This window comes from Linepithema humile, chromosome 6 (assembly GCF_040581485.1).
Source record: "Linepithema humile isolate Giens D197 chromosome 6, Lhum_UNIL_v1.0, whole genome shotgun sequence".
In the NCBI taxonomy this organism is placed as follows: domain Eukaryota; kingdom Metazoa; phylum Arthropoda; class Insecta; order Hymenoptera; family Formicidae; genus Linepithema; species Linepithema humile.
This window is the reverse complement of record NC_090133.1, coordinates 6,740,905-6,768,731: the sequence shown is the minus strand read 5'-3', so window position 1 is coordinate 6,768,731 and position 27,827 is coordinate 6,740,905. Positions and strand designations below refer to the sequence as shown.

Here is a 27,827-nt window from a genome sequence, read left to right as displayed (position 1 = left end):
GCTTATTACACGTGTGAGCGGCTTTGTGCGCCGGGACGCGTAACGAAATATGAGAAATTAAGAATGACATATTGCGAGTGTGTATGCACACAAAAGAATAATAATAATATCTGCAATTCATTTTCTTTTACGTCACGCTATATGTATAATAATTAACATTTTATCGACCACTTGTTCATATAAATTTATTTGAAACGTCAAAAGAATTAGCGATAACTTTGAAGTGGACATTTAACTTTTCAATTGAATTGGAATGACATGTAACGAACGTTTCCCTTTTCTGTCTGATTGCAGGCTGCAAGATCAAAGCATTGCGAGCGAAAACGAATACGTACATCAAGACACCAGTGCGCGGCGAGGAGCCGGTGTTCGTCGTCACAGGACGCAAGGAGGACGTGGCCCGTGCGAAGCGTGAGATCCTCTCCGCCGCGGAGCACTTTTCGCAAATTCGCGCGTCGCGCAAAAGCTCGCTGGGTGCACTTTTGGGCGCGCCGCCAGGACCACCGACGACTGTGCCCGGTCACATAACGATCCAGGTGCGTGTACCCTACAGAGTAGTGGGCCTCGTTGTCGGGCCCAAGGGAGCGACTATCAAGCGTATTCAGCATCAGACGCATACTTACATCGTGACGCCCAGCCGCGACAAGGAGCCCGTATTTGAGGTGACGGGTCTGCCGGAAAGTGTGGAGGCGGCCAGACGCGAGATACAGGCGCATATCACCCTGCGCACCGGTACGGCGCCCGGCGTCGTTGACGAGACTGATTTGTTGGGTGCTCTGTGCCGCGGCGGACTCGGTTCGGTTCTCGGTATTCAGGGTATGGATCAACCGGGCTCCAACAGCTCCACCAGCTCCAACGGTGCGTTCTCAAGCAGCGGCAGCTGCAGTAGCTCATCTAGCAGCTCCGGCGGCATCGGACTGAACGACATCGTCGCTATCTGGGGTGCCGGTCTGGAGAGAGATGAGGGACTGGGAGAGTCGCCGTCTTTTGAGTCACAACCAGCGCCGGCATCGTCCATCTGGTCGTTCCCCAGCGTAGCGCTACCCTCGAGACCATCGCCGCCGACGACGGCGAGCCCGGCATCACCCACGGATTCGCTCCTCGGTGGCGCGCGACGCGAGTGTGTCGTATGCGCTGAGAAGGAAGTCACCGCCGCGCTCGTGCCCTGCGGACACAATCTCTTCTGCATGGACTGCGGTAACCAGGTCTGCGAGAACCAAGAGCCGGCCTGTCCGGTCTGCAGCCGGCCTGTCCTGCAAGTGCTCCGTATATTCTCCTAAGAGGGGCCCCCGTCGAGCCGCCCGTCAGTCTCCCCGTGTCGCGACACCCGGTGTATTACACAGCAACTCATCTTCTATCGCTCCACGAGCAAGGCCGGCTAACGATTGTTCCACGACGGCGGGAGGTCGGAGGACAACATCGGCGCCCGCGACGCCAACGGCAGTGATCCACGCGAGGATCCTCACGGAGCGTCGTCCCCGGGGCCGGCTTGTCTCTTCGCTGTCATCATCATCGGCCTCGTCGTCGTCGTCGTCGTCGTCGTCGTCGTCGTCGTTGTTGTCATCGTCCTTCCAGTGCCGGTGTGACGTTCATCGTTGTTGTCGTCGTCAGGGGACCGAACGCGCACAATGTCTCAATTCCACGGCTGCCAATAATCTCTTTTACGCGACGGGAATTCGCCTCGGCGAATCGCGCCCACGGGCCGATCGTCGGATCCGTCGAGTTCCCGCTGACCGGATACAACGAAACCAGCTTTTAAGTTCTACGAGATATATATTTAAAGAAAGAGAGAGAAAGAGACAGAGACAGAGACAGAGATGGAAACAACACTCACCCACCGTCATCGGCCGCATCTCCTACCCCCTTCCTCTTCGCCTCATATTCACCATCTCGTCTGCATTTCCCCCTTCCCGTCCCTCATACACACATATGTACACACACACTCCTTGAGGCTTCTATAGATTGGGCTCGCGGCTCGTCGAGTATTCTCTAATAAACCACAAGGTATGACAGTACGAAAGAATACCGAAGGAGAGAGCACTTCCTTTGTGAGTACTGTTCGGACTGACGTGCGAGAAAAAGAGCCTCTCTGTCGCCCGCAAAAGATCGACGCTGCGATACTCTGCGACTGATATTATTAGTAGCGAGATTGATAATTACCGAGACGCTACTCTGTTTTTCCCTTTTCTGCGCGGTGGCCGCGGTCCGAACGTTGAGATTAATCGAGTCGCGGACCGACCGGCCCCCGCCGAATCTTTGACCACACTTGACATTCTCGGTTTTACCATTTTTTAAAGACTCTGCTCGTTCCTGAGATTTCTTTGAGTCGAACGTTTGCTGGGAACGGAGGCTGCTTATTTAGCATGATGGATATTAGAGCTTTCACGACTTTCTTCCCCTTTTTAGTAACTCTGACTGAATAACTGACCATGTTTGAATCAACCCCCCAAAATGAAACTTTCGACTTTCTGATTGCTCATAAGCTTCTCGTAACGTTCGGTCAAAGCATGCATCTGTCTCGTATCTTCGATTGTCAGTACTTTCAATCGGTGATAACTGAGAGAGATACAAATCTAACGTTTTTTTATTTGTCTCTAATCTTACGATGCTTGTTTCTGCGTCAAAGAAAGGCTAGATGAAATATCATCTCGATAATTTCACGACAATTGCGCACTGGGCAACTTTACTATCCTCGCGAAACATACATTCTCATGTATTACTCTTGTTTTTATTTAAGAAAAAAAGGAATATAATAATTCTGATCTCAGCGTTTACACGGGAACGCGCATAGAAAGTGTTAAGTTCTTATCATCGATCCGGAAAGGAGTTTTCCGTTGCTGAGTGTACAATTACGAACTCGACGAACCTGCGAGCTGCGGTCGCGAGTGCGACACTGAAGATTACCGAGAATTACTCACACCTACACGTACACGACACACACACACGCAAATACACACTGATAGATGATCTCGCACAGACATCCTACACGTGAAAAAGAGAGGGAAAAGAAGAGAGGGTCACGGGCCCCTCGATTCGCCACGAAATCATGTAGCGATATATAGCGGACGGTGCGTTCGTTCCACCCGGCTTCCCTCGCTATTAGAGTATTATCTTAAAATAATATCTTTATATAAGCGAAAAATAGCAATCGAAATAATGATAACTTTAATAATATATTATATATATATATAAATATAAACATAAATATATACATAAATATATTATGTCAGGAAGTCTGATAGAATGTGAGCGAATGAGAAGATGATAGAATGCGGAAATGTGAATGAAAGAGAGAGAGTGAAAGAGAAATATAGGCGGCGAATGATATTTTATCGACGAGATTTAGATTTTGTATTTTTCGCGATTTCGCCGATGGGACGACGGGTGGTCTTGGGTCGTAACGCCGTAGAGAGAAAAAAAAAAGAGTTATTTAAGAATGCGTTACGGCGAGAAAATGGAAAATCGCAGAGAGATATGCGGACAAAAAAAGAAGAGAATAGAGCACAATGCGTAAGTCGAGGGGCCGCGCGTCCGCTCTTAGGTAGGAAGAACGAGCGCAAAAGGAAAAAAAAAAAAACAGGTCAGTCGATGCGCCAGCGGCTCGCGCAAGTGTATTTTTCGACTAGTAATAATCAAGTAGATTGCTTAAACGCTCGATTAAACGATACTCGTTTCACGTAGGGATCGACGATGCATACGTAATGTCTTTTTCCTGTTTTTGTTGGAGAGCATAATCACATTATCACTATATTATCATACATTAACCCTTTCCGGTCGTGAGATTCCATTTGGAGTGAATAATTTTCAGTTTACAATATGCTTTTTCTATAAATTCCGTGCGTCTTTACATAGCATACATAGGTTTGTAGTTCTGACTTTTATCATAGCGATACATTACAGTTTTCAACTGCAATTTTCAACATTCAATGTTTAATTAAATTAGCATCAGCATGTAGCGGCGTGGTAAGTGAAAATTTCATCTCCGTGGAAAAGAAAAAAATATGAACCGGAAAGAGTTAATATACATAAATGTGTGTGTGTGTGTGTGTGTGTATGTGCGCGCAATCGAGTGTGCTAATGATGTCCGATACGTTCGCATTCGCGAGGATACCTTACGGCGCATGACTTACCTATGTTTTTTATATATATATTATTTACGCGAACATGAAGCATTGAGTGAAAAATTAATTGAATAAAATCATTCTTAAATATTGCAGAGAAACTTGATCATTGAATTTAAACGCATCGGACACATTAACGCACGCGACTGTAATGTATGGATGTATATCGCACATTTGTTATATATATATATATCTGTATATATATATATCTATATCTATTTCATTCTATATGCATATACAACGTCATTCTGTACCGCTTCCTCTCGAGGATCGCCGGAAGGAAGGACGAGGACGCATCTCTCATTACTTTCGAAGACAGGCGGAAGACATCGTCCTCCCTCCCCCGTTCTCGTGGACGAGCATTGTGCTTTCGCAAGGGTGATCGCAGGGCTCCCCTCCGTTAGGCGCAAGGATGCAAAACCACGACGTTCGTTCTGCGTGGACGAGAGGAAGCTCGGTACGTGTCCCTACGGTCCGTAATCTGCGTGTAATCTCGTTTTCGAAGAAAGACGAAAAGAGGGGAAGCTAATCAAACGGGACCCTCGCAACGAGAGGTCCCAAAATGCGCGTGATAGGAGAGAACGATAGCTCCAGATTTTTAAATCGAACAACAAAAGGCGCGATAGCACACGACACGTTTCGCTACTCGCGACGCTGCCGGGCGTCACGCGTGATACCGATAATTTTGTATTCTACGCCATAAAGTTAAATAGAGTCTATCTTATCGGTGTGTCGTAACTTAGAAGACATTATAACACATGGGTGCGGCAAGCAGTTTTTTTTTTTTTTCGGAAATCTAGCGTGCGGTAGCTGAACGTGTCAAAAACGTTAACAGCGGAAGAGATAAAATTCTTCCGCGTATTTCCGTTTTCCCTCGCTTCGATATCGAGTTTATTCCATAAAGTTCCATTTTCCTTTTCGGCCTCTGTCATCGTCCCTTCGATTTCTCCCTCCCACTTACCCCCCCCCCCCCCTCTATTTCCCCCGGCGTCCTTCGTCGTTGTCTGCATTTCTATTTTTTTATTGTCGAAAGTTCTTGTCAATCGTTGCCATTTTTTAAACGAATATATGCTCAAGTCGCAGCTCCGAATAAGTCGAGGTATATTATAATACATATTACATATATTATATATATATATATATATAAATATATATATTATATATATCTAAATCGCCCATCGTGATGGGTGTTGGACGATAAGAGAGAATATTTTTTCGATCTTTTCGAATAAGAGACTCGATTCTTTAGTTTAGTTTTCTTTTATTTTTTAATTTTTATCGCGCGAAACGAGGATGTCTCCGTTCGCCGTGTGCTTCGCGTTTCGTGTTTCTCCACTCCAGTTCCTCTTATATTTCCCGTATATACCACGCGATCTTCGTTCTGGACTCTTCTTTACACATACATAAACAAACACACTCACATACACGACGAACGAAGACTCGCGTTCTCACTCACGCATTCACTCTGCACGATTAAATGCACGCTAAAAATAAATTCGCGTACGCACGAGCTTCGGGTGCGCGAAAGACATACGCGAACAATATTTATATATTATTATTTGTTACTTGTATATCTACACGTTTCACGGACACGAAGGGAAATAAGCATACACTTACATACATACGTATACACTCACGCGATAATACACAAAAGACACGATACACGGATAACAAAATCGTATATTTATATACTATGATAATTGAGGAGAGAAAGAGAGAGAGAGAGAGAGAGAGAGAGAGAGAGAAAGAGAAAGAGAGAGAGAGAGAAAGAAGTTTATTATATTTAAGTTCGAGGTATAAAAGTGAATTCTATATTTTTTCTATGTTAAGTATAAAGAGAGAGAAAAAGAAGTTGCGGTAAAAAAAAGAGTACGGTGATGTGACATAATACACATCTATATTATATTATTATATTATATATATACACAATATGAAATATATTTATAGGTATTCTCTTTAGCATCTACGTTCCGAAAAAACCGTCGCGCCGCCGCGAGAAATTGCAAGCGACTGGCGTGCGTATGTAATAATGTAGATCGTGTCAGGTAATCTCTAATTAACTTTGCTGTAATAAGTCTGAAAATCCGTTCTGGATCTCGCGGGCGCGTGTGGGGTTACGAGATTCGAGAAATGGAGACAGGAGGAGAGGGCGATTAAATAGAGCAAAGAAGGGAGAGACGGACGACGCTGCGAAGAAAGGATTTATTTCTGTTTTTTTTTCTTTTTTTTTTTTTTTTAATTAAGCGGGAAATACCTCTAGAGAGCAAGGAGGAGAAATTTCCATCGATTTCACGTATATACGCGTGCACGCGTTTGTACATTTCAATCGGGGCGAATGGAGAGAGAAAGATATTACAATAATATATTATATATTTCAATTGGTAATCGCGGGAGAAAGAGAGAGGGAAAGAGAGAGAGAGAAAGAGCGAAAGACGCCGATATTTATCCGCGAGTAATGCATACTTATTATTCCACGGCGGAAGAGTATTCTCTATGCGCGCGCGAAGAGAAGGAGAGAAGCGTGAGAACTTCCGGAAACGGGGGGAGGACGAGAGAAGTTTTGGACTTCAAAAATAGAGGGAAAGCGTGTATAACGGAAGGGAGATGATAGCGGGTTAAAAGAGGTGTAGGGTGGTTGCCAGAACTCGGAACGTGACGCCAAACACGAACGAAAGAACGGCGCGTGTGTGAGCGAGTAGGCTGAAGTGAGAGAGGGGACACGGAAGGCGGATCAAGTTTCGAAGGCTTTTTTTTAACACGATCGATGATCGATGGTAGAGGGTTCGAAATATCAGGACGAGGCGTTCAAAGGCTGGACACGTCCTCGTTTCCCAACGAGGAGAAGCGAATCGCGCGAAATTCCGCCTCGCTCCATAATCTATTCGTCAATGGTGCTTTTAGGAAAGAATTGAGCGGAGCACGCATCATGGAAATCGATGTATGTAATTAGGTCGCGCACTCCGACAATTTCGGTATTTTGCAGCTCTCGTGACATTTTCGCGAACGCATTTCGAAACCTTGCACCGCGCGCCGGGCGTTGGAATTCTACGCGGAACGCGCCGGTTTGCACACAGTCTTCCTTACGATCTCGCGTTTCGGCCTTGCCGCGTTCGAAGTCGCGTTTCCGCGACTCTCGAGGAAATTGCGGGGGGAAAATTCGGATTAAAATGTCGGGCAGATCACGTCGGGCGCGACTGGGGGAAGGGGGGGGGGTGGACATCTCGCAGGGACGTAAGCTCGTCGAGAACCTCCGCTAGACTTTGGGACAATTCCGCTGTAATTCACACCCTAACTTAAACATACACGCACACGAATACGACATTCAGGCAGCGCCTTCACTTTGGCCGAGGTTCCGACATCATTCGAGGCTCGTCAGTGTCGTCGTTGTCTCACGATTGTCATTTTCGTCATCGTGCTCGCGTTTCGAATTTTGATCCCGGAAACATCGCGCGCAATCCCGTTGAACATCCGTTCTTTCGCCGCGAGGTCGCAAAACATCTATGATCGTCGCTTTACCACCGTTTGCCACTGACACTGCACAGAAAAACGGGACACAGACGTTCGCGTAATTTACATAGTGCCATACGTAAATCAAAAGTTGAGCGCGCGTAGCACCGCCGATAAGCGATAAAAAACGGCGGCAGTTTAGCATCGTCGATAGTAACAAAACGCGAGTCGTGGAAACTGTAACAATTACGCGGCTATCAAACGTCGATAGCAAGAAAAAAAAAGAGAAAGAGAGAGAGAGAACCGGAGCTCTGAATTGACGTCTCTCGGATCCGCTCTCGCTTCTTCGAGCATTTTCTCCGCTTTTCGCGTACGTATGTTTATACATTCGCACTCGTATGTCGCAGGGCACTCGCGGATGACGTTGTCGAAACACGCACTCGCGCGTAAACACCGATAAATATAATAAAAGTAAAATGGACGTGGCGCGTCTGTAGTTTTTAGAGGCGTTCTATAACTCTCTTAACTGATAAGGTGTCGTGACGTAAGATTTAATAATTGTAAAATATTAAAGCGTAAACTTTAATGATTATTATATAGCCATTGGCTGTGACCGATAACTGCCATTTTCTTAATCGAGGAATAAAGAAGAAGAAGAAAAAAAAAAAAGAGTAATAAACGCGAAAAAATGACGAAGTAGTAAAAGGTGCGCGTAACGCGGACCGCAAACACACGATTGTAATGCAAACAGTGATACGTATAGACATGACAAGAGACTAGTACATACCCATTACACACGGACATACGCACACGATGTACACTGTAAGGGCACTCTGGATGCGTACGACACGAAGCATCCTCGCGCGCACGATCTTCGCGAGAGGGGGAGGGGCGCGGAAAATATTTTGCGCCCGCAGAAGTGGCGAGTACAACGGGACGATAAGTAAGAAAAAGAAATAATTCGTAACGCGATTCGAGCACGATTTGATGACGACAATGAAAAAGATCAATCTATCGACGACGGAGGAGAGAGAAAAAAAGAGAAAAAAAAGAACGGCTATATAAAGAACGCGTATCGAAACAGGAATATTACGAGCGAGCAGCGCGCGAGAAATTGTCTGTCGGCCCCTCTCGGCTTCGATCCGCAGCAACCCCTATGCACCCTCGCGATGTTTAAAACTCGAGTGAGGGATAGAGCAAAGCGTATTGTTAAGGATGTGATAGAGAGAAAGAGAGAGAGAGAGAGAGCACAGACATACATCTATATACACGACGATACATATCTTGCAAGTATAATAACTAAACGTAAGGAAGATTATATAACTTAGTAGATGGCAAAGAGTAATAAGGGAATTTAAAAAGAGATGATAATTTATAACTATAGGAATATATCGATGCGCATAGTATAGATAAAATATATATATATTATATATATATATATATATATATATATATATATATATAAACAGAGAGAGAAAAAAGAATAGATGAATATGTTGTTGCTTAATTTAACTCTATTTACTATATGATTATATTCTATTGAATATAGGTATATAACTGACGATTATATTATATTGACATTATTATGACTAATAAGTTTTTTTTATTACATCGACAATTTTATTGCATAAATATGTATTATTAGTTATTGATTATTATTGTCATCATTATTATTATCATTGGTTCATATATATATATATATTATTATATTCGATGTAGTTTCTGTTTGTGCATATTACGTCACGCAGCATCGAGTATTCGCGCGCGGGATCCTTTACGGAACGGCCAACGACGATCCTTCCGCGAGATTGTTTTAACTCGTTAATTTCCCTCGCTTTCTTCGCGCCCTATTTCTCGCTCGAGCTTTTCAGGCGCTTCTCAGCGCGAACCAGAAGGATTAGTGTTTCTCTCAGTCTCGTGCTCCGTTTTATTCCCCTTTCGATCGTTTCTCCCTCTCCTTCTTTTTTTTTGTTTTGTTTTATCGTGGCTTGTGCGAGCTATCAACCGACGACGATGGATAGTGATTTGGACATGAGTGAGAACGTTTGAATCTATTGTATATTATATATGTAATATTATTAAACAAAAAATATATATATAGGCACTCACCGTACAGAGAGACACGTGCAAACTCGACACACGTACGTGTTCCGACATCGCGACTACTAAAAAAACAAAGAAAAGAGGACCGCGCGTTCGAGACGGATGTAAACACAGCTTGTACGCTACGATTATTAATCACGATTATTATTTCTGTATTGTCGCGCGCGCGCGCGCGCGCGTCGTCGTCGCGACTTAGGCCGTAAATTCGTAGCTCCGAGATAATCGCGGATCGCGAGGATCGCCCGCCGGACATCAAGGGAGGCAACGTGCTCGAACGTGTATGACCGCGTTTTCTTTAATTACTTACCACGTATCTACTTAATTACCTTAAAAAACCACGAAGGAAGGCGTAGCCACAGAACCCGGGATGGACACGTTCGCCCCGAAGCGCGTCCGTTTCTCCTAGACTGCTATTAATTAATCATTTTGCGCGTATAGAAAATGCGCGTGTTTCCCGGATGACACGCGCCCCGGTCGATGCGCATCGTTCACGTCGGCATCATCATCGTCATCCGGGTGACGGTAGTGAGGATGACGATCCGATCGGAGAACTGGTGTCTCGCCGGCTGCGCGGCTACGTTGAAGCTCTCAGCCCACAAACTCGATCTCAGAAGAAGGGAAGAAAACTGTTCTTTCATTTAAAAAAAATTTTTTTTATGAAGCTCTCTCTTTCTCGGTTTGCTTGCTTCTTCATAATTTCGCGCACGTAGTATTATAGTCGGCGTAAAAAAATTAGAATTTTTTTCCGCCTTCGCGTTTGCGTGAGATCTCGTCGATTTCTTTTCTCGCGTCTCGCTTCGTTGATATGCTTCATTCGTTTCGCGCTTTTCTCATCGTTCTTGCGTCAATCTTTGTCTTTGTTCTTTTTTTTGTTGTTTTATGTCTATGAAAGAAATATATATAAGTTATAATTATTGCGAAGGAAAAACTATATAGGGGGTTGCACTCTTCCTCTCAAGTGAAGAGTTCTCTCAATGGCAATAGGCTGTGTGATGCAGAGGAAAGGAGAAAAGTTTGTGACACGTGATCCGAGGGAGGCAACCGCCCTGAGACTAGCTAAATCAGTATTTCAGAAGAAAAGATATATGAATACATATATTGCTATTATATTATTATAATTGATATATTCTTATTGTCGTATGCAACTAAAGATTGAACATGTCTGAGCCTTGTTCCTCCGACAACACAATCGAGTGGCAGAAATTAAGCCGCATTGACTAATTTGTGCGAAACAAATCAGATTGTCGATTTTTATTATAGTGAGATATATTAGATTTGATTATAGTGAGAAACGATTTATTGAGAGAAGTGTTGCGAATATTTTCGACTGAGAAAACTTGAAAGACCACATACCTAAAAGGAAGAGTGAAGTAAAAGGGAAAGATTGAATATAGAAAATGTAATTTCAGTTATATGAAAAAAAAAAAATGACATTAGGAGACAGGAATTTTAATGGCGATCTTTAATTATATTAACGTGCATGAAGTATATAAACGCATTATTGTAGTTATCGCATTATTATGAGTACGATTATTATATTATTATATTGTATATCATATATATTGAATGTTGTGCTCAGTGTTTTCTTCGTGGCCCCTGCAATGCGACGATGCGGGGTTCGATGGGAGGGAGAGAGAATGAAGATCTTTTATTAGAGAGATTCTTAATATATGTAACGAAGATATTTTATGTTCGATGTTTTATTAATTCTTCATTGTATTTATCATTTATGCGTAATTATTATTGTGCTAGTATTCCCATTTCGCTTTCCGCCCGTTACTTTGGTTGTTCCCTCTCTCTCTGCTTACTCTTTTATTTTTTGCTCTGCGAATTGATTTTTTTTCTCTTAACTTTTTTTCCTTCCTCGAACTACCCCGTCGATGGAGCGCCGCGATGTTTCGATCGATTCGTCGCGGCCGGATCGTAGAAGGGAAAGAAACGCACTTATTGCAAATTGTCTGGGCATTAGTCGCAAATCACAAAACTGAGGACGTTTCACCTTTCTTCTCTTCATCGTTGTCGGGGTTCTCGAGAGAAAGAGAGAGACAGAGAGAGAGAGAGAAAGAGAAAGAGTCGCGTCTCACTGTGGGGACCAGGTTTCGTCGCGCCGTCACAGTGTCTGGCGACGCCGCCATTCGCTCCGATGATAGCTATAATCAATCTCCCCCCCCCCCTCTCCCCTTCGTAATAATGTTAACTAAAGCAGCAATAATCCGCCGCAGCGTCAGGTGCAGTGTGGCGGCGTAGCGACGTGTACCGGTTTCTCCGTGTTTCGTCTCGGACGTTTCACTCCCCCGCAGTCGCGTACAATATACATATACGAAAGGGTGGCGCTTTCTTGGCCAATTGATGCCCTTAATCTCCACTTGGGAACTACCAGATAGACTTTTCATGTACGGATCGCGCGATGGTGTCCCTTTTCGCGCGCGAACGTACATTGTACGCGGAACAAGATGATATTAATTGTCATAAGTCTGCACACTTTATCCCCCAAACAGGCTCCTCCGTGAACGAAACATACACATACAATACCCGTACAATCGCAGCAAAATATACACGATATATATAAATATGTACACTAATTAATAATTATGATAACTACTATTGCTATTATTATTCCGGAAAACTAGAACTCTAGAAGCCGCGAGCGCGAGGGTAAAAGCGACAGAAACACACGAGAATTATTTTTTAGAATGTACTCAAATCACAATATAAGAGAGCGAGAGAGAGAGGGAGAGAGAGAATGTGAAAATGAATGAAAGTGATGAGAGAAAAAGAGAGATAGCGAGCGAGAGAAAAAAAATGAGCGAGACAAATTATAGAAGCAGCAAGTTTATTATTTTCTATATTTTTTTATGTAATTTTGGACACGCGATAATATATTACAACTATTATTATTATATTATTATTATGAATATTTTAATATATAATAGATTTTTATATAATGTGTACTTATGTTTTCTTTCCTGTGTTCTCGTCTGGTTGTTTTAAGCTTTGTGTTTGGTTAATCAGTCGTTGTGTGCTTTTCCCGAGCATCAGAAAACGCTTAATTACGAATTCTCCGATAAAGAGAGAGAGAGAACTGAGCGATGGTGTAACACTGAAACAATCAAACACGCCGCACAACCGACTGTCCTATATTAATCAATAATATTATAGATTTATATATATATACATATATATATATATATATATATATATATATATATATATATATTTCATTATTACTATTATGTTATTGCCTTTTTATGATATATTATTATTCTTATAAAATAGATACATACAGAGTGTCCCACGACTATCGCTACTCTGTCACAGAATCTTAGACCAATCGATAGAGTCGAGTTCTCTTTAATGGAAATTTTATCGGACGTTATTTTCTTACATCTTTCTAATTCTTGATAATGAAAATAATTATAACTTCTTTATGCTTGTGTTCTAATATTTCGCAGTTGGCAGTGGTTCTAGGGCATCCTGTATGTAAAATTATGCGATCATCGTACACGAAAAGAAAACTGATTGTCTACAGTGAAATATCCGACTACTTATCGTAACGCATATTTTATCTTTTGGTATATTTTTTTCGAATTATATTTTACGTATGCACGCCTATATAATATCTGCGAGAAGTATTGTTTTTCTTTTTTTTTTTTTAAGTAATGTTTGCGGTCTCGCGAATCAATGGCGCCGGATGTCGTTTCACGCCCATCATCGATCTATTTATCCATCGATCTATCATAAAAAAAAAAAAAAAAACATTTATTTTTATACGATACAAAAATCACACGTTGTTTCTTTTTTTATTATAACGACGAACCGCATGTAGACTGCATTCTACTTCGTATGATATTCAAATGCGAATGGTGATTCACGGCTATCCGAATGACGAGCAAAATGGAAAATATTGCCGTTTAATACATATGTAAGGATTCCTACACACTACCAAAAAATATTTTATTAAAAAGAGAAGGATACGAGTCTAGGAACGACGCGTACACTTGCATATACCTACTGGAAACAAATTTAATAAAATGTTACGTGATTTTTATACATTAATATCTAATTTCTCATTATTTTTCTGCGTCTCGCGTTTATCCACACCTCTGTTCTTCGTTATCCATTCTGTTTCTTTCTGTCTCCTACGTTACGTCTGTTCCATCCTTATCACTTTTCGGTCCTTGCTACTTATGTGACTTGTACATCTCCATGCTATATAAATGCTATTTATATATATATATATATGATTTATTTTTCATTATATTCTGATATATTTAATCGATGTTGTTTGGGTGATTTCCAAGCGTATCCAGATCGGTTACTCGCGCGTGCGTAACTTTATTGAAGTATAAAGTGAATACGGTGTTTGAGAGTGGAAATATCCGTAATTTTCTGTTTCGTGGCCTCGCTAGTGATGATCGCGTGTCGAACGGCGAACCGCGGCCGGCAGTACATTACACAGGAGTGTGCTACGAAAATCTGTCTCGTCGGCCCCTTGGACGTCTCGGCCGCACAAGGGCTGTTGCCCGTTGGGATGGCAACGTCGCATTGCAGCGTTGGGGTTGCGGTCGATGCCGTCCTGGTGATGGTGGCCGAGGTTACTATTTCATGGCCCGACGCTTTTCGATACTTTGGATAACGAAATTATGACTCTTAAGAGCTTCTTGAAATCATCCTCATTTCTTCATCTACCGCCGGTTTCTCGTGATTTTCGCTTTTTATCGAAAAGTTACAATTTTATCGGGCCGTGCTTCTTCCTCAATTTTCCGCCGGTTGATTGAAAATTCGATGCATTTTGTAGGAAAAAAAATTTCGAGCGACTTTATTCGCCTGCGCCATTGACAGTGTTGGAAGTGCTGGGCTCGCATGCGTTTAAATCGTCGTGAGTCACACTTCGCTGCATCAGCTCGCGGCGATGATGGCAGCGCGCGGCGCACTTTGTCCAATATATACGACGAGCGGTCGCCGGCTCGTCGCCGCCGCCACCGCGCGCTTCCTCTTTCTCTCTTTGCCGTCTTCAACCCCCGCAACTTCGCGCGCGCTCTCTCGTCAGCCTCTATTGCTCCGCAGTAGATCGATAGCGGGGAATGGCGCTCGTCTCTCTCGCACTCTGACTCGCGCTCTGATGTATGTATAGGCCGGCATACGTCGTCGCTGGAAAATCGCAACGAACGCTCTGCCGCAAGGGGTTGAAAGAGAGTGCGAGAGGGTGAAGCGACGACGTGAGGGAGAGAGAGATGGAAGGAGAAAGAGAGAGAGAGAGAGAGAGAAAGAGAAGGGAGGTCGCCTCGAGGCCGATTTCAGGGCTGTAACTCGCTTTATCCTCGCCACGCTTCTTCGTGCCGGCCCTTCGCGATCGGACGGGGGATCGTCCGTCTATTACGCAAAGTTGCAAGTACTCTTGATGAGCAGACCTTGGCGCAAATCTCGATGCAATCTCGAAAGACTCGGTTGAAATTCCGCGGGGGATCCCTTTCCATTCGTATTCGATGCATTTGTTATTAATTCGCATTCTATTAAAGTCGAGAACCATTTGAATATCGACGAAGGGAGCCTCGACTAATTTGTATCTCTCGCGAACTCAACCAGCCGATCGACCCGATCTCTCTGTTTTTACGTTCCTCGGAGCGGCGCTCTCGCTTGACATTTCCCCAATTACGACAGCTTCGTCCCCGAACAATTAGAGTCGTGCCGAAGAGAAGGCTCGCGATTCCGCCGAGACGGACACGGCATTCGAGAGCGGCTTCAAGTATTCAACGTCGCTCTGTAGGGATCTTCGTCGATCGATATCCCTGGTTTTCTTTCGGAAGTTTCTCGGGGGTAGGAGTACGGTATATATAGAGAGCGCTACACCGGCGAGTGGGGCTCAGGGTCTGCGGAATGAAATTTCACTGAAAATTAATTACACTGATTGAATTATGTAATATTAAATTTTTCGCAGCAATGAGAATCCTTCATTTGGCGCAGCGTAAAAAAAATTCAAGGTGCTCTGTAGATACGTTGGGGCTCGAAAATAAACTTCCCGCTCCCTTTTGCCCTCGCGTATGAAATTTTCTACGTGTTTCGCGAGCCTATCGAATTGTTTTTCTTCATCCTTGAGAGCGCTTTCACGTCGCTCTTCTATCTCCTTCCGTTTCCCCGTCTCACTATTTTCTCTCTCTTTCTCTTTCATTCTCTCTGCATATTCCCGTCACTTCCATTCTCTCTCTGTCTGTACTGCGTCGCCTCCGACACTTTTTCTCTCTCCTCTCTCGGTCGATAGCTCGCAGGGGTCGCGGAGACGCGGCGACGCCCTGCCCGTCCATCCCCTTACGACTTGCCACCAGAGGGTCTCAACCTTGATCAAAATATTTTGTGATCTCATTCAGACAGTTGTAACGGTTGTACAACGTTGCAGCTGGCTCGGCACCGCCGCTATTCGCTTATGTTATTGATTGCCCCGACGACTCGAACCAAACAACACGCCACGAGAGAGATATCGCTGCCGATCTCGGCGCTTGTCGCGAATATTTTATTTACGTAAAGGACGGATATTGGACCGTGCAATGTCAAACACTCTCTCCGCCACTTCCGCCACTTTCTACTTGACTCGATTTTACGGGCGCCACGTTCCTAAGTCGCAGTGAGATCGTTTTGAATAGCGATATTACATGAGCACGGATCGATAGTATGAATATAAACAGTCAGTTGTGGTTTTTTTTGTCATATCTATGGTATATGCAGGAGTAGCTGGTTAGTTAGACAGGTCTCGATAACTTTCAAGACGAGCTGTCGATATTTCTTACTTTGCATTTGCATGAATTTTAAGACCTCTTTTATTTTGACGAGACTATTAGATCGCGCAGGCGGCAAAGAGATACTAGAGTGTATTTTAAATGCATTTTAAGGGCGAGGCATGTCACAACGTATATGACGTTCGATAATAGATATCTGTCGCCAGTGATTCTCAGTTGTTACGTGTGACGGGAAGCAATGCATTTGCAAGCGTGACATAATAATGCGATTATCAATAATGATTCATATGTATATATGCGTACAAGCGTTACGCCATGCTCATCGTACCGCAATACTTTGGGTCTCTTTTTTCTGAAACTGTTACGGGCTGAAAAATGAAGTAAATATCCTATATTGAAAAAAGTTAGTTCATTACGTAGGAATAATAAATTTTCCGTTAAATTGTTTGATCTCGAAGTGGGGGATTATGCGGATGTGCCATTAAACTGCTTTATTTTGCACGAAATAACGGCGCTGCGAAAAATGATAAACTCGAAGGAACAGGCTTTGCAACAGATTTAGTTGTAAACGGCCGATAAGTATATTTATGAGCATCATTAGATCAATATATCTTAGTTTCCAAACACACAATTCATTTCACTAAGTGTAGAACAAATCGCGTGTGGTTTTAGAGCCAAAAGGAGGAGATAAAAAAAAAATAAAAGCCGTAGATAAACGGCAGCGCGGCCAGAGATATCTGAAAGGTGCGAGAAAATTATATAGGAGACTAAGTGAATAATATATAAAAAAAATATATAAATACATTATCTATATATATACATATATGATGTATGTACATTTTAAGGCGTGTATTGCATAGATATTTATATATTATATATATATGATGCATATATATTATTATTATATATATATATATATAGCATAGAGCTATATAACCTCTGGTAAGAGTGGAGGTTTTTTCTATTTTATTATGATAACGATCCTTAGGTGGTAGAGCATTTTATCTATACGACACGTTTCGACGAGAAGATGAAATGAAAACTATCCATTACATCTATGAATATTATTATTATATTTATCGAGTATAAAAAAAAGTACACGCGTACATACATACATATATACATACTCGTACACACGTATATATATAATATATATATATAATTAAATACATATATATATATTCATAAATATAGACGTTGGGAAAATGTCACGTAAAGTCTTAAAGGGTGCAGTCGCAGTTTCGCAAATTGCGACCGCACCGCGACGATTCAAAATAATATATGAAAAAGTACAGGCGATGTTACTGAGAAAAATATTTAGCGAGAGAGTAAGCTAGAAAGTCAGAGAGAGAGAAAGAGCAAGAGAGAAAGAAAAAATATACATATAGAGAAAGAGACAGCCAAATGGCCAGCACACGCGGAAGCACAAAAATAGGAAAAACGATTATTAAACCAAAAATGTGGTGGAAAATTCGGAGAGAATGAGAGAGAATGAGAGAGAGGGAGAGAAAGAGAGAGAGAGAGAGAGAGAGAGAGAGCGAGAGAGAAAGAGAGAGAGACACGGAGAATAATGATAAAGAGTAATTAATTTTGTACTTTTTCGTGCGCGTTGCGAAATGCTCAAACAAAGAGAAATCTTATCTAACGTAATTAATAAAACTGGCGCGTATATGGCTGATATATATTTGAACGCACGATTCGTGTTGGAACTCAATGCGGGAAAACGTGATGCTCGGCGTCAAGCGTCTTGATGGACGATAAATAAAGATGAGAACCGTATAATGCCGCGAATGATGAAATTGCGATTATGCGCCGTGATCGGCGTTTAATCGCGGCGAAATAGACTTTCGGCCGGCGTGCCGCGAATTCAACGATACTTTCCGCAATTTCAGCGGTTTTACGACTACGAAGTATCCGATATCCGTATAATCAATCGCAGCAATTTCGTGAGAGGCAGAACTCGAGATGGGAATTGGAGCAATAGCACAAACGGAAGGAAAGGAAGGATTCTTCTGTTATTTGATGTTGCAAAGGCACGCAATAACGCACAAATTATCAATGCGGGAGTGAGATAGGTACGTTAGAAATTCTTTGAAAACGTCTTTTCGCGAATAGTTTTCGGCATGCCGATCATCGTCTCGCTTTTACGCCGAATATCGAGGTGATACAAACGGAGCGGAGATCGTTGGAGGGCGAGAGAAAATAATATGCAGGAGAGCCGAAGAGAGTGTAATATGAATTGTGCGGACGAATGAGGGAAAAGCGGAGGAGAAGCTGGCGGAAAAAGGAAAAAAAAATTTATTAATACAAAATATTAATACCTAAATGCCCGGTTTATTTTTATATTTATTTTTCGATCTATGAAACGTTATAAAAGTTTAAAATGATATTTAAATCTAAATATATATGACGATAAATATTATATACCTATGCTCTGTGTATACATAAAAAATATATAAATATTTATATTGTAATAATGGATGATATTATGATTATTGTCGACGAAAATGGTACGGCATCGTACTCGCAGGTTGTATGATGCTCTTACAGATTGATATTATTAACCCCGTAATGTCTCCGCGCCTCAGCCCCTCACTACGACCCTCGTAAAGGAGAAAAAAGCGCTCCATAAGTCTACCGCAATTTAATTATCCCGTTTCCTTATCCACCCCCCTCCCCTCCCCCCGCCCCCTCGACCCTAATTAAAAGACTCCAGGCACGAATTATACGAACATCGACTCGCTCGTTGTAACATCCTCTACGTAAAAGGAAACTGTACTAGTTTAAATAAATTCTAGTTTTGGCATAAACATTATAGGTACCATAAACACATATATACATATATATTTATATCAGTGTAGTATGTTAGTCTTTAATGGCGACAAGTAAGACGGGACACCATAGATTTTTAATTAGCGTAAAGATTATCGCGGGACCGTCTTTTCGGCGCGGTCGATCGTAGCAATAAAGACGCGCGCGGCGAAATCGGCGAGTTGAGTTTCGCGCGGTGGCGGAGCGCAGCTTCGGTTTTTTTCCACGGGTTTCCGACGAAAATCGGACGAGCGCAACGCAGCACGACCGGACCGATCATCGAAACAGTAACGAGAGCATACAATCGTCATCGTACAGACTGGAAGAGATATCTGAGTACAAAGAAATGCAAAACAAAAGATCTTCCCGCACGATCGGGCCCGAAATCTTTCGGTATATCTTCGACATTTTCTCGGAATCCCGGAGAGACGGGAGAAAGAGAGGAGTGCAAGGGCTCGAAACAGACCATTCGCCGCGATGCTACGATAACTGCGGCCGCGACGACCGACTTCGGCGATCCTGCGAGCGCACCACTAATGCGAATATTAATTGAAGAGGATATACGACGGAAGGAAATCACACATACTGCCAATGCTCTAATGACCTAGTTACTTAAGTACGGCCGTGTGAGAGAAAGTTCCGAATCGGCGAGAATCGAGCGCGAGTCGCGCAGGTAGGCAAGAGAGAGAGAGAGAGAGAGAGAGAGAGAGAGAGAGAGAGAGAGAGAGAGAGAGAGAGATGTGTGCTTGTAACTACAAATCTATTATATTTCATAGTCGATTATAGCCGCCGGAAGATATCTCACTGTCGGCCGTGTTGTGTGTTGCTGTCTATTATCGTAATGTGTGTATGTGTGTGCGAAGGGATAACCAAGAGCAGAGAGCACAATAAGATGCGGCGGAAGACGGCAACCAAGACGAGGACGAACGCGTCTCTGTCACGAGATATGATAATCGGCAACATTATTCCAATCTCATGGATCTCGATCATTTTCGGGTCACTCGCTCACTTTACCTATTTCGCATTCAATTATCTAAAAGAATAATGGCCAAACGCAATGGATTTTTGCAGATGAGTGATGTATACTCACACACATACACATATATATATATATATATATGATGTATATTATATATTACACATTATATGTGCAGGCTGTCTCGCCTTTTTTACACTTTCCTTCTTTTGCGGATTCTTTGATAAGTTCATTTAAAAAAAATAACTTTAATAAACGTTTTTCTTCTTTACGAGATTTTATTTTATTTTTTTTAATAAAATTTCCATTTAAAGTCCACTAAAATCAAATACTATTTTAAGTCTATTTAAAATTAGGCGAAAATTAAAATTTCATTATCTTTGAAGCTTAAATTTGTGAAATTTTTTAAATATTCATATTACGAGAAGAAGTTATATTAAGTTATACGGCTTATTCCCTGATATTTTTATCGATCTTTTTAAATATTTTAAATATTTGAAATTAATCCAAGAATTCACAAATGAAAGCAAACGCGTGAAAGCCGAGGCACTCTGTGTATATATATTTAACGTTATCCTGTATATATATATTTATTTACATGCATATAAATATGTAATAACATACTTTACGATACCGCATAGCTTTCTGACTGATTATCCGTAATGTGAGAAAACGAAAAAAGACCGCAGGAGCGATATAATACACAGAAAGTAGGTACACTATTACTCCCCACACCGTGCAACGTAAAACAAGCCACAATACTCTGCGAATATTCGACGGTGCAGCGGTGCACCGTCGTCGCGCCGCGTTGTGTCGAACGAAATAACGTGTTGCGTGTATCCGGTTCCCACCTTCCCCTTCATTCCCGTTCATCTCACGGTCGGGATCCGCGAAATTCCGCAAAATCCTCCAGTTAGATGCCCCTAGATTGTGCGCAACTGTAACGTAACGTTGATCCGCGAAGACACCGCCATCGGCAAGTGAGGAAGCGCGTCCTATATAAAAACAAAACAACCCAAATCCAGTCTTGCGTGCCGTTAAAAAAGATGATAAAAGAAAAAAAAACAGAAAGAGAAAAGGGAGAGAAAGAGAGAGAAAAGCTCTGTTCACACTAGCGGGACAATTCGTTGGCATCGTTCGAATCATTTGACGCGTCCGGACCAATGTCGAAGAAGTATTATTTAACGATAGGTTTTTCAATAGCCAAAGTGCTGAAATAATGATATATATATTTTTGTAAAGACACTATAGGATACAACGTCAGACGATATAAGGATAAATAATAATAATTCAGTGTGATTCGTTCAGCGATTTGTTGGGAGAACGAAACGCGGAAGGAGATGCAAGAGGGACAGGGCGAGAGAAGGATACGAGAGTGAGAGGAGAGATTGAGAGAGGGGGAAAAGGGTGAAGAAACATTCCCGGCGTGATCCTCATGCGGCAGCGAGCCGGAAAATCTATCGGCTACCGAAATTGCTGGTAGCCAGCCAGTCGGCGCGTGGATTCGGGCGGATCCAATTAAAGTATCGACGCTTAATGAACGCCCGAGAACTCCGTTATATCGATCGATGTGCACCGGTGCAACGGTGTGTACGCGGCCAGGCGGGAATTTTCACGAGGCGAATCTCGCGAAATTTCTAGAAACCGCGACGCTCGATCGTTGTCGTCCGTTGTCGTAAAGTGGACCACGGCGCGATCGACGTCGCGGAAATATCGCGCCGCCGCGGAGCTCTCGAGCTGTTTGGATTCACGCGAGTGGATGCGGCGCGGTCTCGAGGATTTATCACGAGAACACCTCCACTCGCGTTTTCGCGTAACTTCTGCACAATGAGCGATTAAGGCCTAAAAAAAATAAGAAACAGAGAGAAAAATCGAGAGACACAATGCGTGCGTGCACACTCACGCACCACACCGCTCACACGAGTATATACCACACATACACACGTACACGCAGGCGCACACATATATTTAAACTATACATACAGAATATAAATATAAATATAATAACATACGACGCAGAAATATATATATATATATATACAAATATATTAATAGTATTTCATATACTAATAATCTATAATTTTTACGTATGTTATATGATGTCATTGTCTACTAGTTGTCTAATGAGATCTCCCCGTGTGAATACCCCTCGATGTCCCAGACATCCCTAACTACTACTACTACTCCTATCCCTCCCCCGCCCACCCTTGCTCATGATTTTCCCGATTTACCCGTCCTGAAAAAAAAAAAAAAAACCCCCGTAACATAATCTCTACTATGTTTTCTCTCGGCTCCTAGATAAAGCCGGTGCGTCTTCAATACGGAATCACAAAGCAATAAAGTAAATGAGACTATTTAAGAGGTACCCAAGGCGTGTGAATGAGAAGAACAGGAAGAGAAAACAACACTTGATCCCTTTTACGAGAGCGAGCGATACGCGCGCGATCGTTGCTCGCTCGACGGCGATCGACCGGCGGTCGCGCGTAGAATCCCTCGCGCCTTCTTCTTTCTCGCTATCTCGCCGATTTTCGCTTCCTCCTCTCCCTCCCCTTCATCTTTTTCTCGCGATAACTGAGAATTTAATCTCTTCCATTGAACGTTCCTTTCTACTTTCTGCACTCGTCGCTCCTTCCTTTCTGGACCCTCCGCAGGCAAGAGTGGTTGATGCGATGAGATCGCAAGATCGCCTTTAAAACATTTATTTGTCGTTTCTCGATGAGATATTTATTAAATATCGCACACGATAAAATCACTTCTTTGATCATCAATTTTTCACTTAAAACTTTATCGATCTCATACGTTTATTCCGCTGAAATATCGCGAAATCGCGCACTTGATCCTCTGCACATAGTGCGGAGATGAGTTGTTGGAGCTCTCTCAGGGAGATCAAAGTTCAATGGAGACTATAAATCAGATAACGATGTCAAACCGCTCTTGCCGCCGTATACATCGCTGCATCTACCTAAACTCGATTTTTCTCCACTTTAGTACTTTCGTTCTGGATGTCTAGTTTCTTGTTCCGACATTTCGGCGGAGTGGCATCGCTGAAATTGTGGCGCTCGCGATACGAAAAAGTCGCGCCTGAGAAAGAGAGAGAGAGAGAGAGAGAGAGAGAGAGAGAAAGAGAGAAAGAGAGAAAGGAAGAGAGAAGTAGATTGCCCGTTGCTCGGCAAAATCTTTTTCTTACTTAACATTGTTTCTAAGCTTCATCCTTTTTAAGTGTTTGCATGTATAATGCGATATATAGACTGGAACAGGATTATGATATATCGCCGCAATATTTTTATAATTTCTCAGAAATTGTACATTAGTATATGACGTATATATATTATATATACATATGACGTATATATACATATATATATATATATTTATGAGATATGCCGTAGGGCGAGCATGGCAACGGATATTTTGTAAAATTTCTTAGTGGTCGAGAGATTCTTGCAAGAAATACAAGTCCTTAATAGGTATTTCATAAAGAATTGCATAAAGTTGCATATCCTGCCTGTAATAACGTATATGTGTTATAATTTGAACGATTGTGTCATATATCGATTATATATTTATATATTGCTTTATGTATATGTAGGATATATAATATATTGAAAGAATATATATATTATCTTCTACAATACGGTGTAAAGTTATTTTCTTTTTCTTAGGACGATCAGATCGACGCAATCTATTTCTCTCAATCGATTGCAATCGACTCATTCTTCTTATTTTAATTTCAAACTTATTTTTTTTTGCAAATTATATCTTATGTTATAAATTTTTCATTGGCATATATTACTTCACATTAATTTCTTGTGAGAAGACTTCGTATTTTTGTCGCCCTATCATACGCGGCACTCTGCATCATTGAATCATTTATCGCAAAGTGTGTTTTTCTCATTGTGTAATGCGCATCGCTTTTATTTCATCATTATTCACTTTCGGTCTTTCATGTATTTCGTCCGAATCTAATACATTAGCACACATACATTACACGAAAATGGAAACATTTGGAAAGACCTTCCCGAAACATTTTCTCTAAACGACTGAATTTTTTAGAGTGGGAGATGGGAGATCGAGAAAGAAGCAAGAGATTCCACATCGAAAAAAAGGATCTGAAAAATATAAAATATCGCGAAATACGACGCGAAACATGACGACTGGATCTCTAAATATTATATACGTATATTTCTCTAAAAGTTAATAGAATGTTAACGCAAAAGACTATCTACGTAATGTGAGGACGGACAAAAGGAGGAAGGGAAGCGATATAAAAGACTTTAAGGAACTAATAATAATTAAAATAAAAAGAAAAAAAAAAGAAACAGATTATATATCTAGTTTTCGAAGATATTTCGTAGCGGGAAACGACGAGAGCGAGTGTGCTGTGTGCTGCAGGGATTTGGAAATGGAATATCGATGAGTGTTTTGAAAACATACGTGAAATGTGACGCGAAGCTCGATTTCGGGCGTCGCGACGACGGCGGAAATAAGATCGCCGGCGAGCGCGACGACCGGCGTGCACGAGGCGGCGAGGCGAGAGAGAACGCGCGAAAAATCAATGGGAAAGATATGACGGACGGATCACTCTCTCGGGAGGTCCCGCGCCAATTCTCCCCTCGATTAGTTTGTTTCACCCCCGTTAAAAATATATACGCGACTCTAGAAATATATGATAATCTATATACATATATATATTTTTTAGATTGTCAGTTCCTGAGTGGCCGAAGATCGAGATCTCCGCTGGCCTAGTAGATAGATCTTATACTCGACACGTACACACACGAATTGTCTTTTCGGTTTCCCCCATCCCGCCTTCCACTCCCCGCGTTGTTTCGTCCGTTCCCCTGTATTTTTCATTTGTCATTCATCGCCACTTTTTAAAATCGGAAAACACTATCACTTTAATATTAATCGAGCCCCTGGTATCGGTTGGGATATTCTCGATACGCGCGCCGGAGATTCCGCAACGGAATTGGAGTGCTCGTACGCCAATCGGTAAATTTCACGTAAGTTTACCCTTTGGAATAACGAAACGGATTCGCCGTGACGCGCGTACGGAACGCCGTGATTCCCGGATTGCTCTGACGAAGTGGAGTTAAGTCGACGGAGACGAACGAACTTTGCGATAATTTTGACGATACCTATTGCTCAGCCCCGTGTCGATTACTTCGAGCTTTGAGCACCGCTGAGCGCAACCCTCCTTCGATCAGCCAAGGATGCTCAATCGTGAATTTTCGCTTCCTTTTTACGTCGGACTCATTCTCTTTCGATTTCTCGCGGCTCTTTCCTCAATCAAGAACGACAGGAAGAATGAAAAATCGAAAATAATGCGCGAGCAACATGTGCGAAGGATAATGAAATAAAGAGCCGCGAGAAAGAGAGAAGGAATGGAGGAAACGAGAAGGAGGAACGTCACAAAAATTCGGTGCCAAACTCTTTTTAACATTAACCGAGAGGCAACTGACAAGTGTATCCTAAATCACGCAGCGCGCGATGATGATTTACCATGCTCAAAACGAAGAAGAAGAAAAAAAAAAAAAAAAAAAAAAGATCGAAGACGCACACGCTCAGGATGTAAATCGTACGTCTGAGAGAAATGGATTTATGAGTAGACATGAGTGTATTCGATGTAAGCGTTAACTATAAATAATCCTAATAAGCGAATATATTAATCTCCGTAACGTAAAGTGACATAAGCGAGGAGAGAACGTGCGTGAAGAGCCGGCCGTTCTCGCGCGGCGGAAAAAGCGTGGGAAGGAATGGAGGATACCGTTTCGCCTGCTAGATCTTTGCAATATGTAATAAGGAATAGAGCTCCCTCGGCGAAGGCGCGCGGCCGAGGGAGCAGACTGACGATCATTGTCACGAGCCGAAATCGTTCGTTAAGGACAACGAGATTGAATTAAATCGAGAACCGTCGCCGACGACTGGATATAAGTGCTTATTTTTATCAAATTTTGATATCGCGACGAAAAAAAAAAAGAGACGAGTTCCTCCAGTTCTCCTCCCCGAACGATTGCACAATTTCATTCCAACGATCCTCATCGACGCTTTTGTCATTCTTTGATACGCAATAATCGGCGATAACGCGGTGTCGTGAATTCAGCAATATATGTACGCCTCTCCATCACCCCCCCCCCCCCTCCTCATCTTGTAACTCATCCTCGACATTCGTATTGTAGTGCGCGAATATCCTCGACGAGATATAACGTTTGGCACTCCCAGCGACAATCTGTTTCTCTCAGCTCTGCGACCGACTGATGTGACTTCGGCGCGCGATCGGCGAACAGAAGTACTCACGGTACCGGAATCAGTACCTGGACCGTCGCGCTCGCACTTTTATCATGAGAACCGCTTCCGCGGATTCCCACAAGCGTGTCGCGAAGCTAGATCGTTGACTCGAAAAGGGGAGCGAGGCTGCTTTTGGTACAAGGAAACAAGTCCAATACAGTATTATAAAGCAAATAGCTAAATCTTCCGTACGATGTTGAATCTTATAAAATGAATAAATATATAAAAGATACTTCTATAGCCATTTTTATGAATGTTGTGAAAAATATGTTGTAAAATTTATAAAGAGTCTAAAAGCATGAAAGGGAGATTCCTTTTCATTTTGAGACTATCGCGCGTGTCTTGTTTCCCTCTGCGAATCAACGATTTTATCCGGGTGGATGTAGCGAGATGTTTTTGAAGGAAAAAAGAAAAAAGATTTGTAAGCTCCTCCCTCGTGGAAGATCTCGAATTCGATCCCTCGTCGTACGCGGTTTCCGCCGAGTACGCCCTTCTTCGCCAGTCGATTTTAAGCGCGTCCGGATCTGTCATCCCGATGGGATGCATCGATGCATCGGCGATGCGACGGTGACTGCGGCGCGATGATACGTATCGAGCGTTCGAATGGCGCGTGCCGTGACCTTTGAACGCCGCCGACACGTGGTAGCGGCGCAACGCGGTCCAATGACGCGTCCCGTTCAGGTGCGAGAGCACTTATCGCGCTCTCGACATTCCTGTGCTTGGCCCGCCGAGTGCGACCGCACGTTGCGACGGTCAGGATTTTCATCGACGTCGTCGCATCGACGGTGTGTGTAACGAGCGTTCGCGGATCGTCGAACCGAGAGGAGAGATCGCCCGTGTCGAATGTAACGGTGTGTGCGTCCGGCCGTTCCCACTCTCGAGTGTCCATCTTGACTCGTGTGCTTCCGGCTTAATAAAAAAAAAATTAAAAAAAAAAATTAAAAAAAAAAAAAAAAAAACGCTCAAAGTATTTTTTTTCGCGACGCGCTGACTTTTCTGCCGCGTTCGAGGATAATTACGGCCGATCAGACACACCCCGGCATCACGCACCTTCGACAATGCGTGCGCGTCTCTCCGCTCGGTCCAGGTCGCATCCTCATATTCCTTCGGTGTTTTATATGTCTGTCTGTCTGTCTGTCTGTCTGTAAAAGTGTTAAAGACTGTACCGCAAGTGTGTTTTATAGGCGGTTAAACGTGTTTTCTTAGTAAGGGGCTAAGATTTTTTCGTCCTCGAACATGGAGAGCGTGCGTCTCCACACGCGAACATTTCGCCGCTCGAGGCGGGCCGGGACGAGGGGAGTGGACACGGCGAACAAAATTCGGGCAGGTTTTCACATCGCGAGTTTATAT

General features: G+C 42.8%; 1 protein-coding gene across 1 annotated transcript in view; it reads left to right on the top strand.

Annotated features, from left to right (window-relative positions):
- The window catches only part of LOC105678350 (RNA-binding protein MEX3B), a 57,070-nt gene extending 29,634 nt beyond the window's left edge, over nucleotides 1-27,436 (top strand). Inside the window, exon 2 of the mRNA XM_012377608.2 lies at nucleotides 295-27,436. Coding sequence (XP_012233031.1) covers nucleotides 295-1,280 — 986 coding nt within the window. The 3' untranslated portion in view covers nucleotides 1,281-27,436. The remainder of the gene's footprint in view (nucleotides 1-294) is intronic.
- The last annotated feature ends 391 nt before the right edge of the window (nucleotides 27,437-27,827 follow it).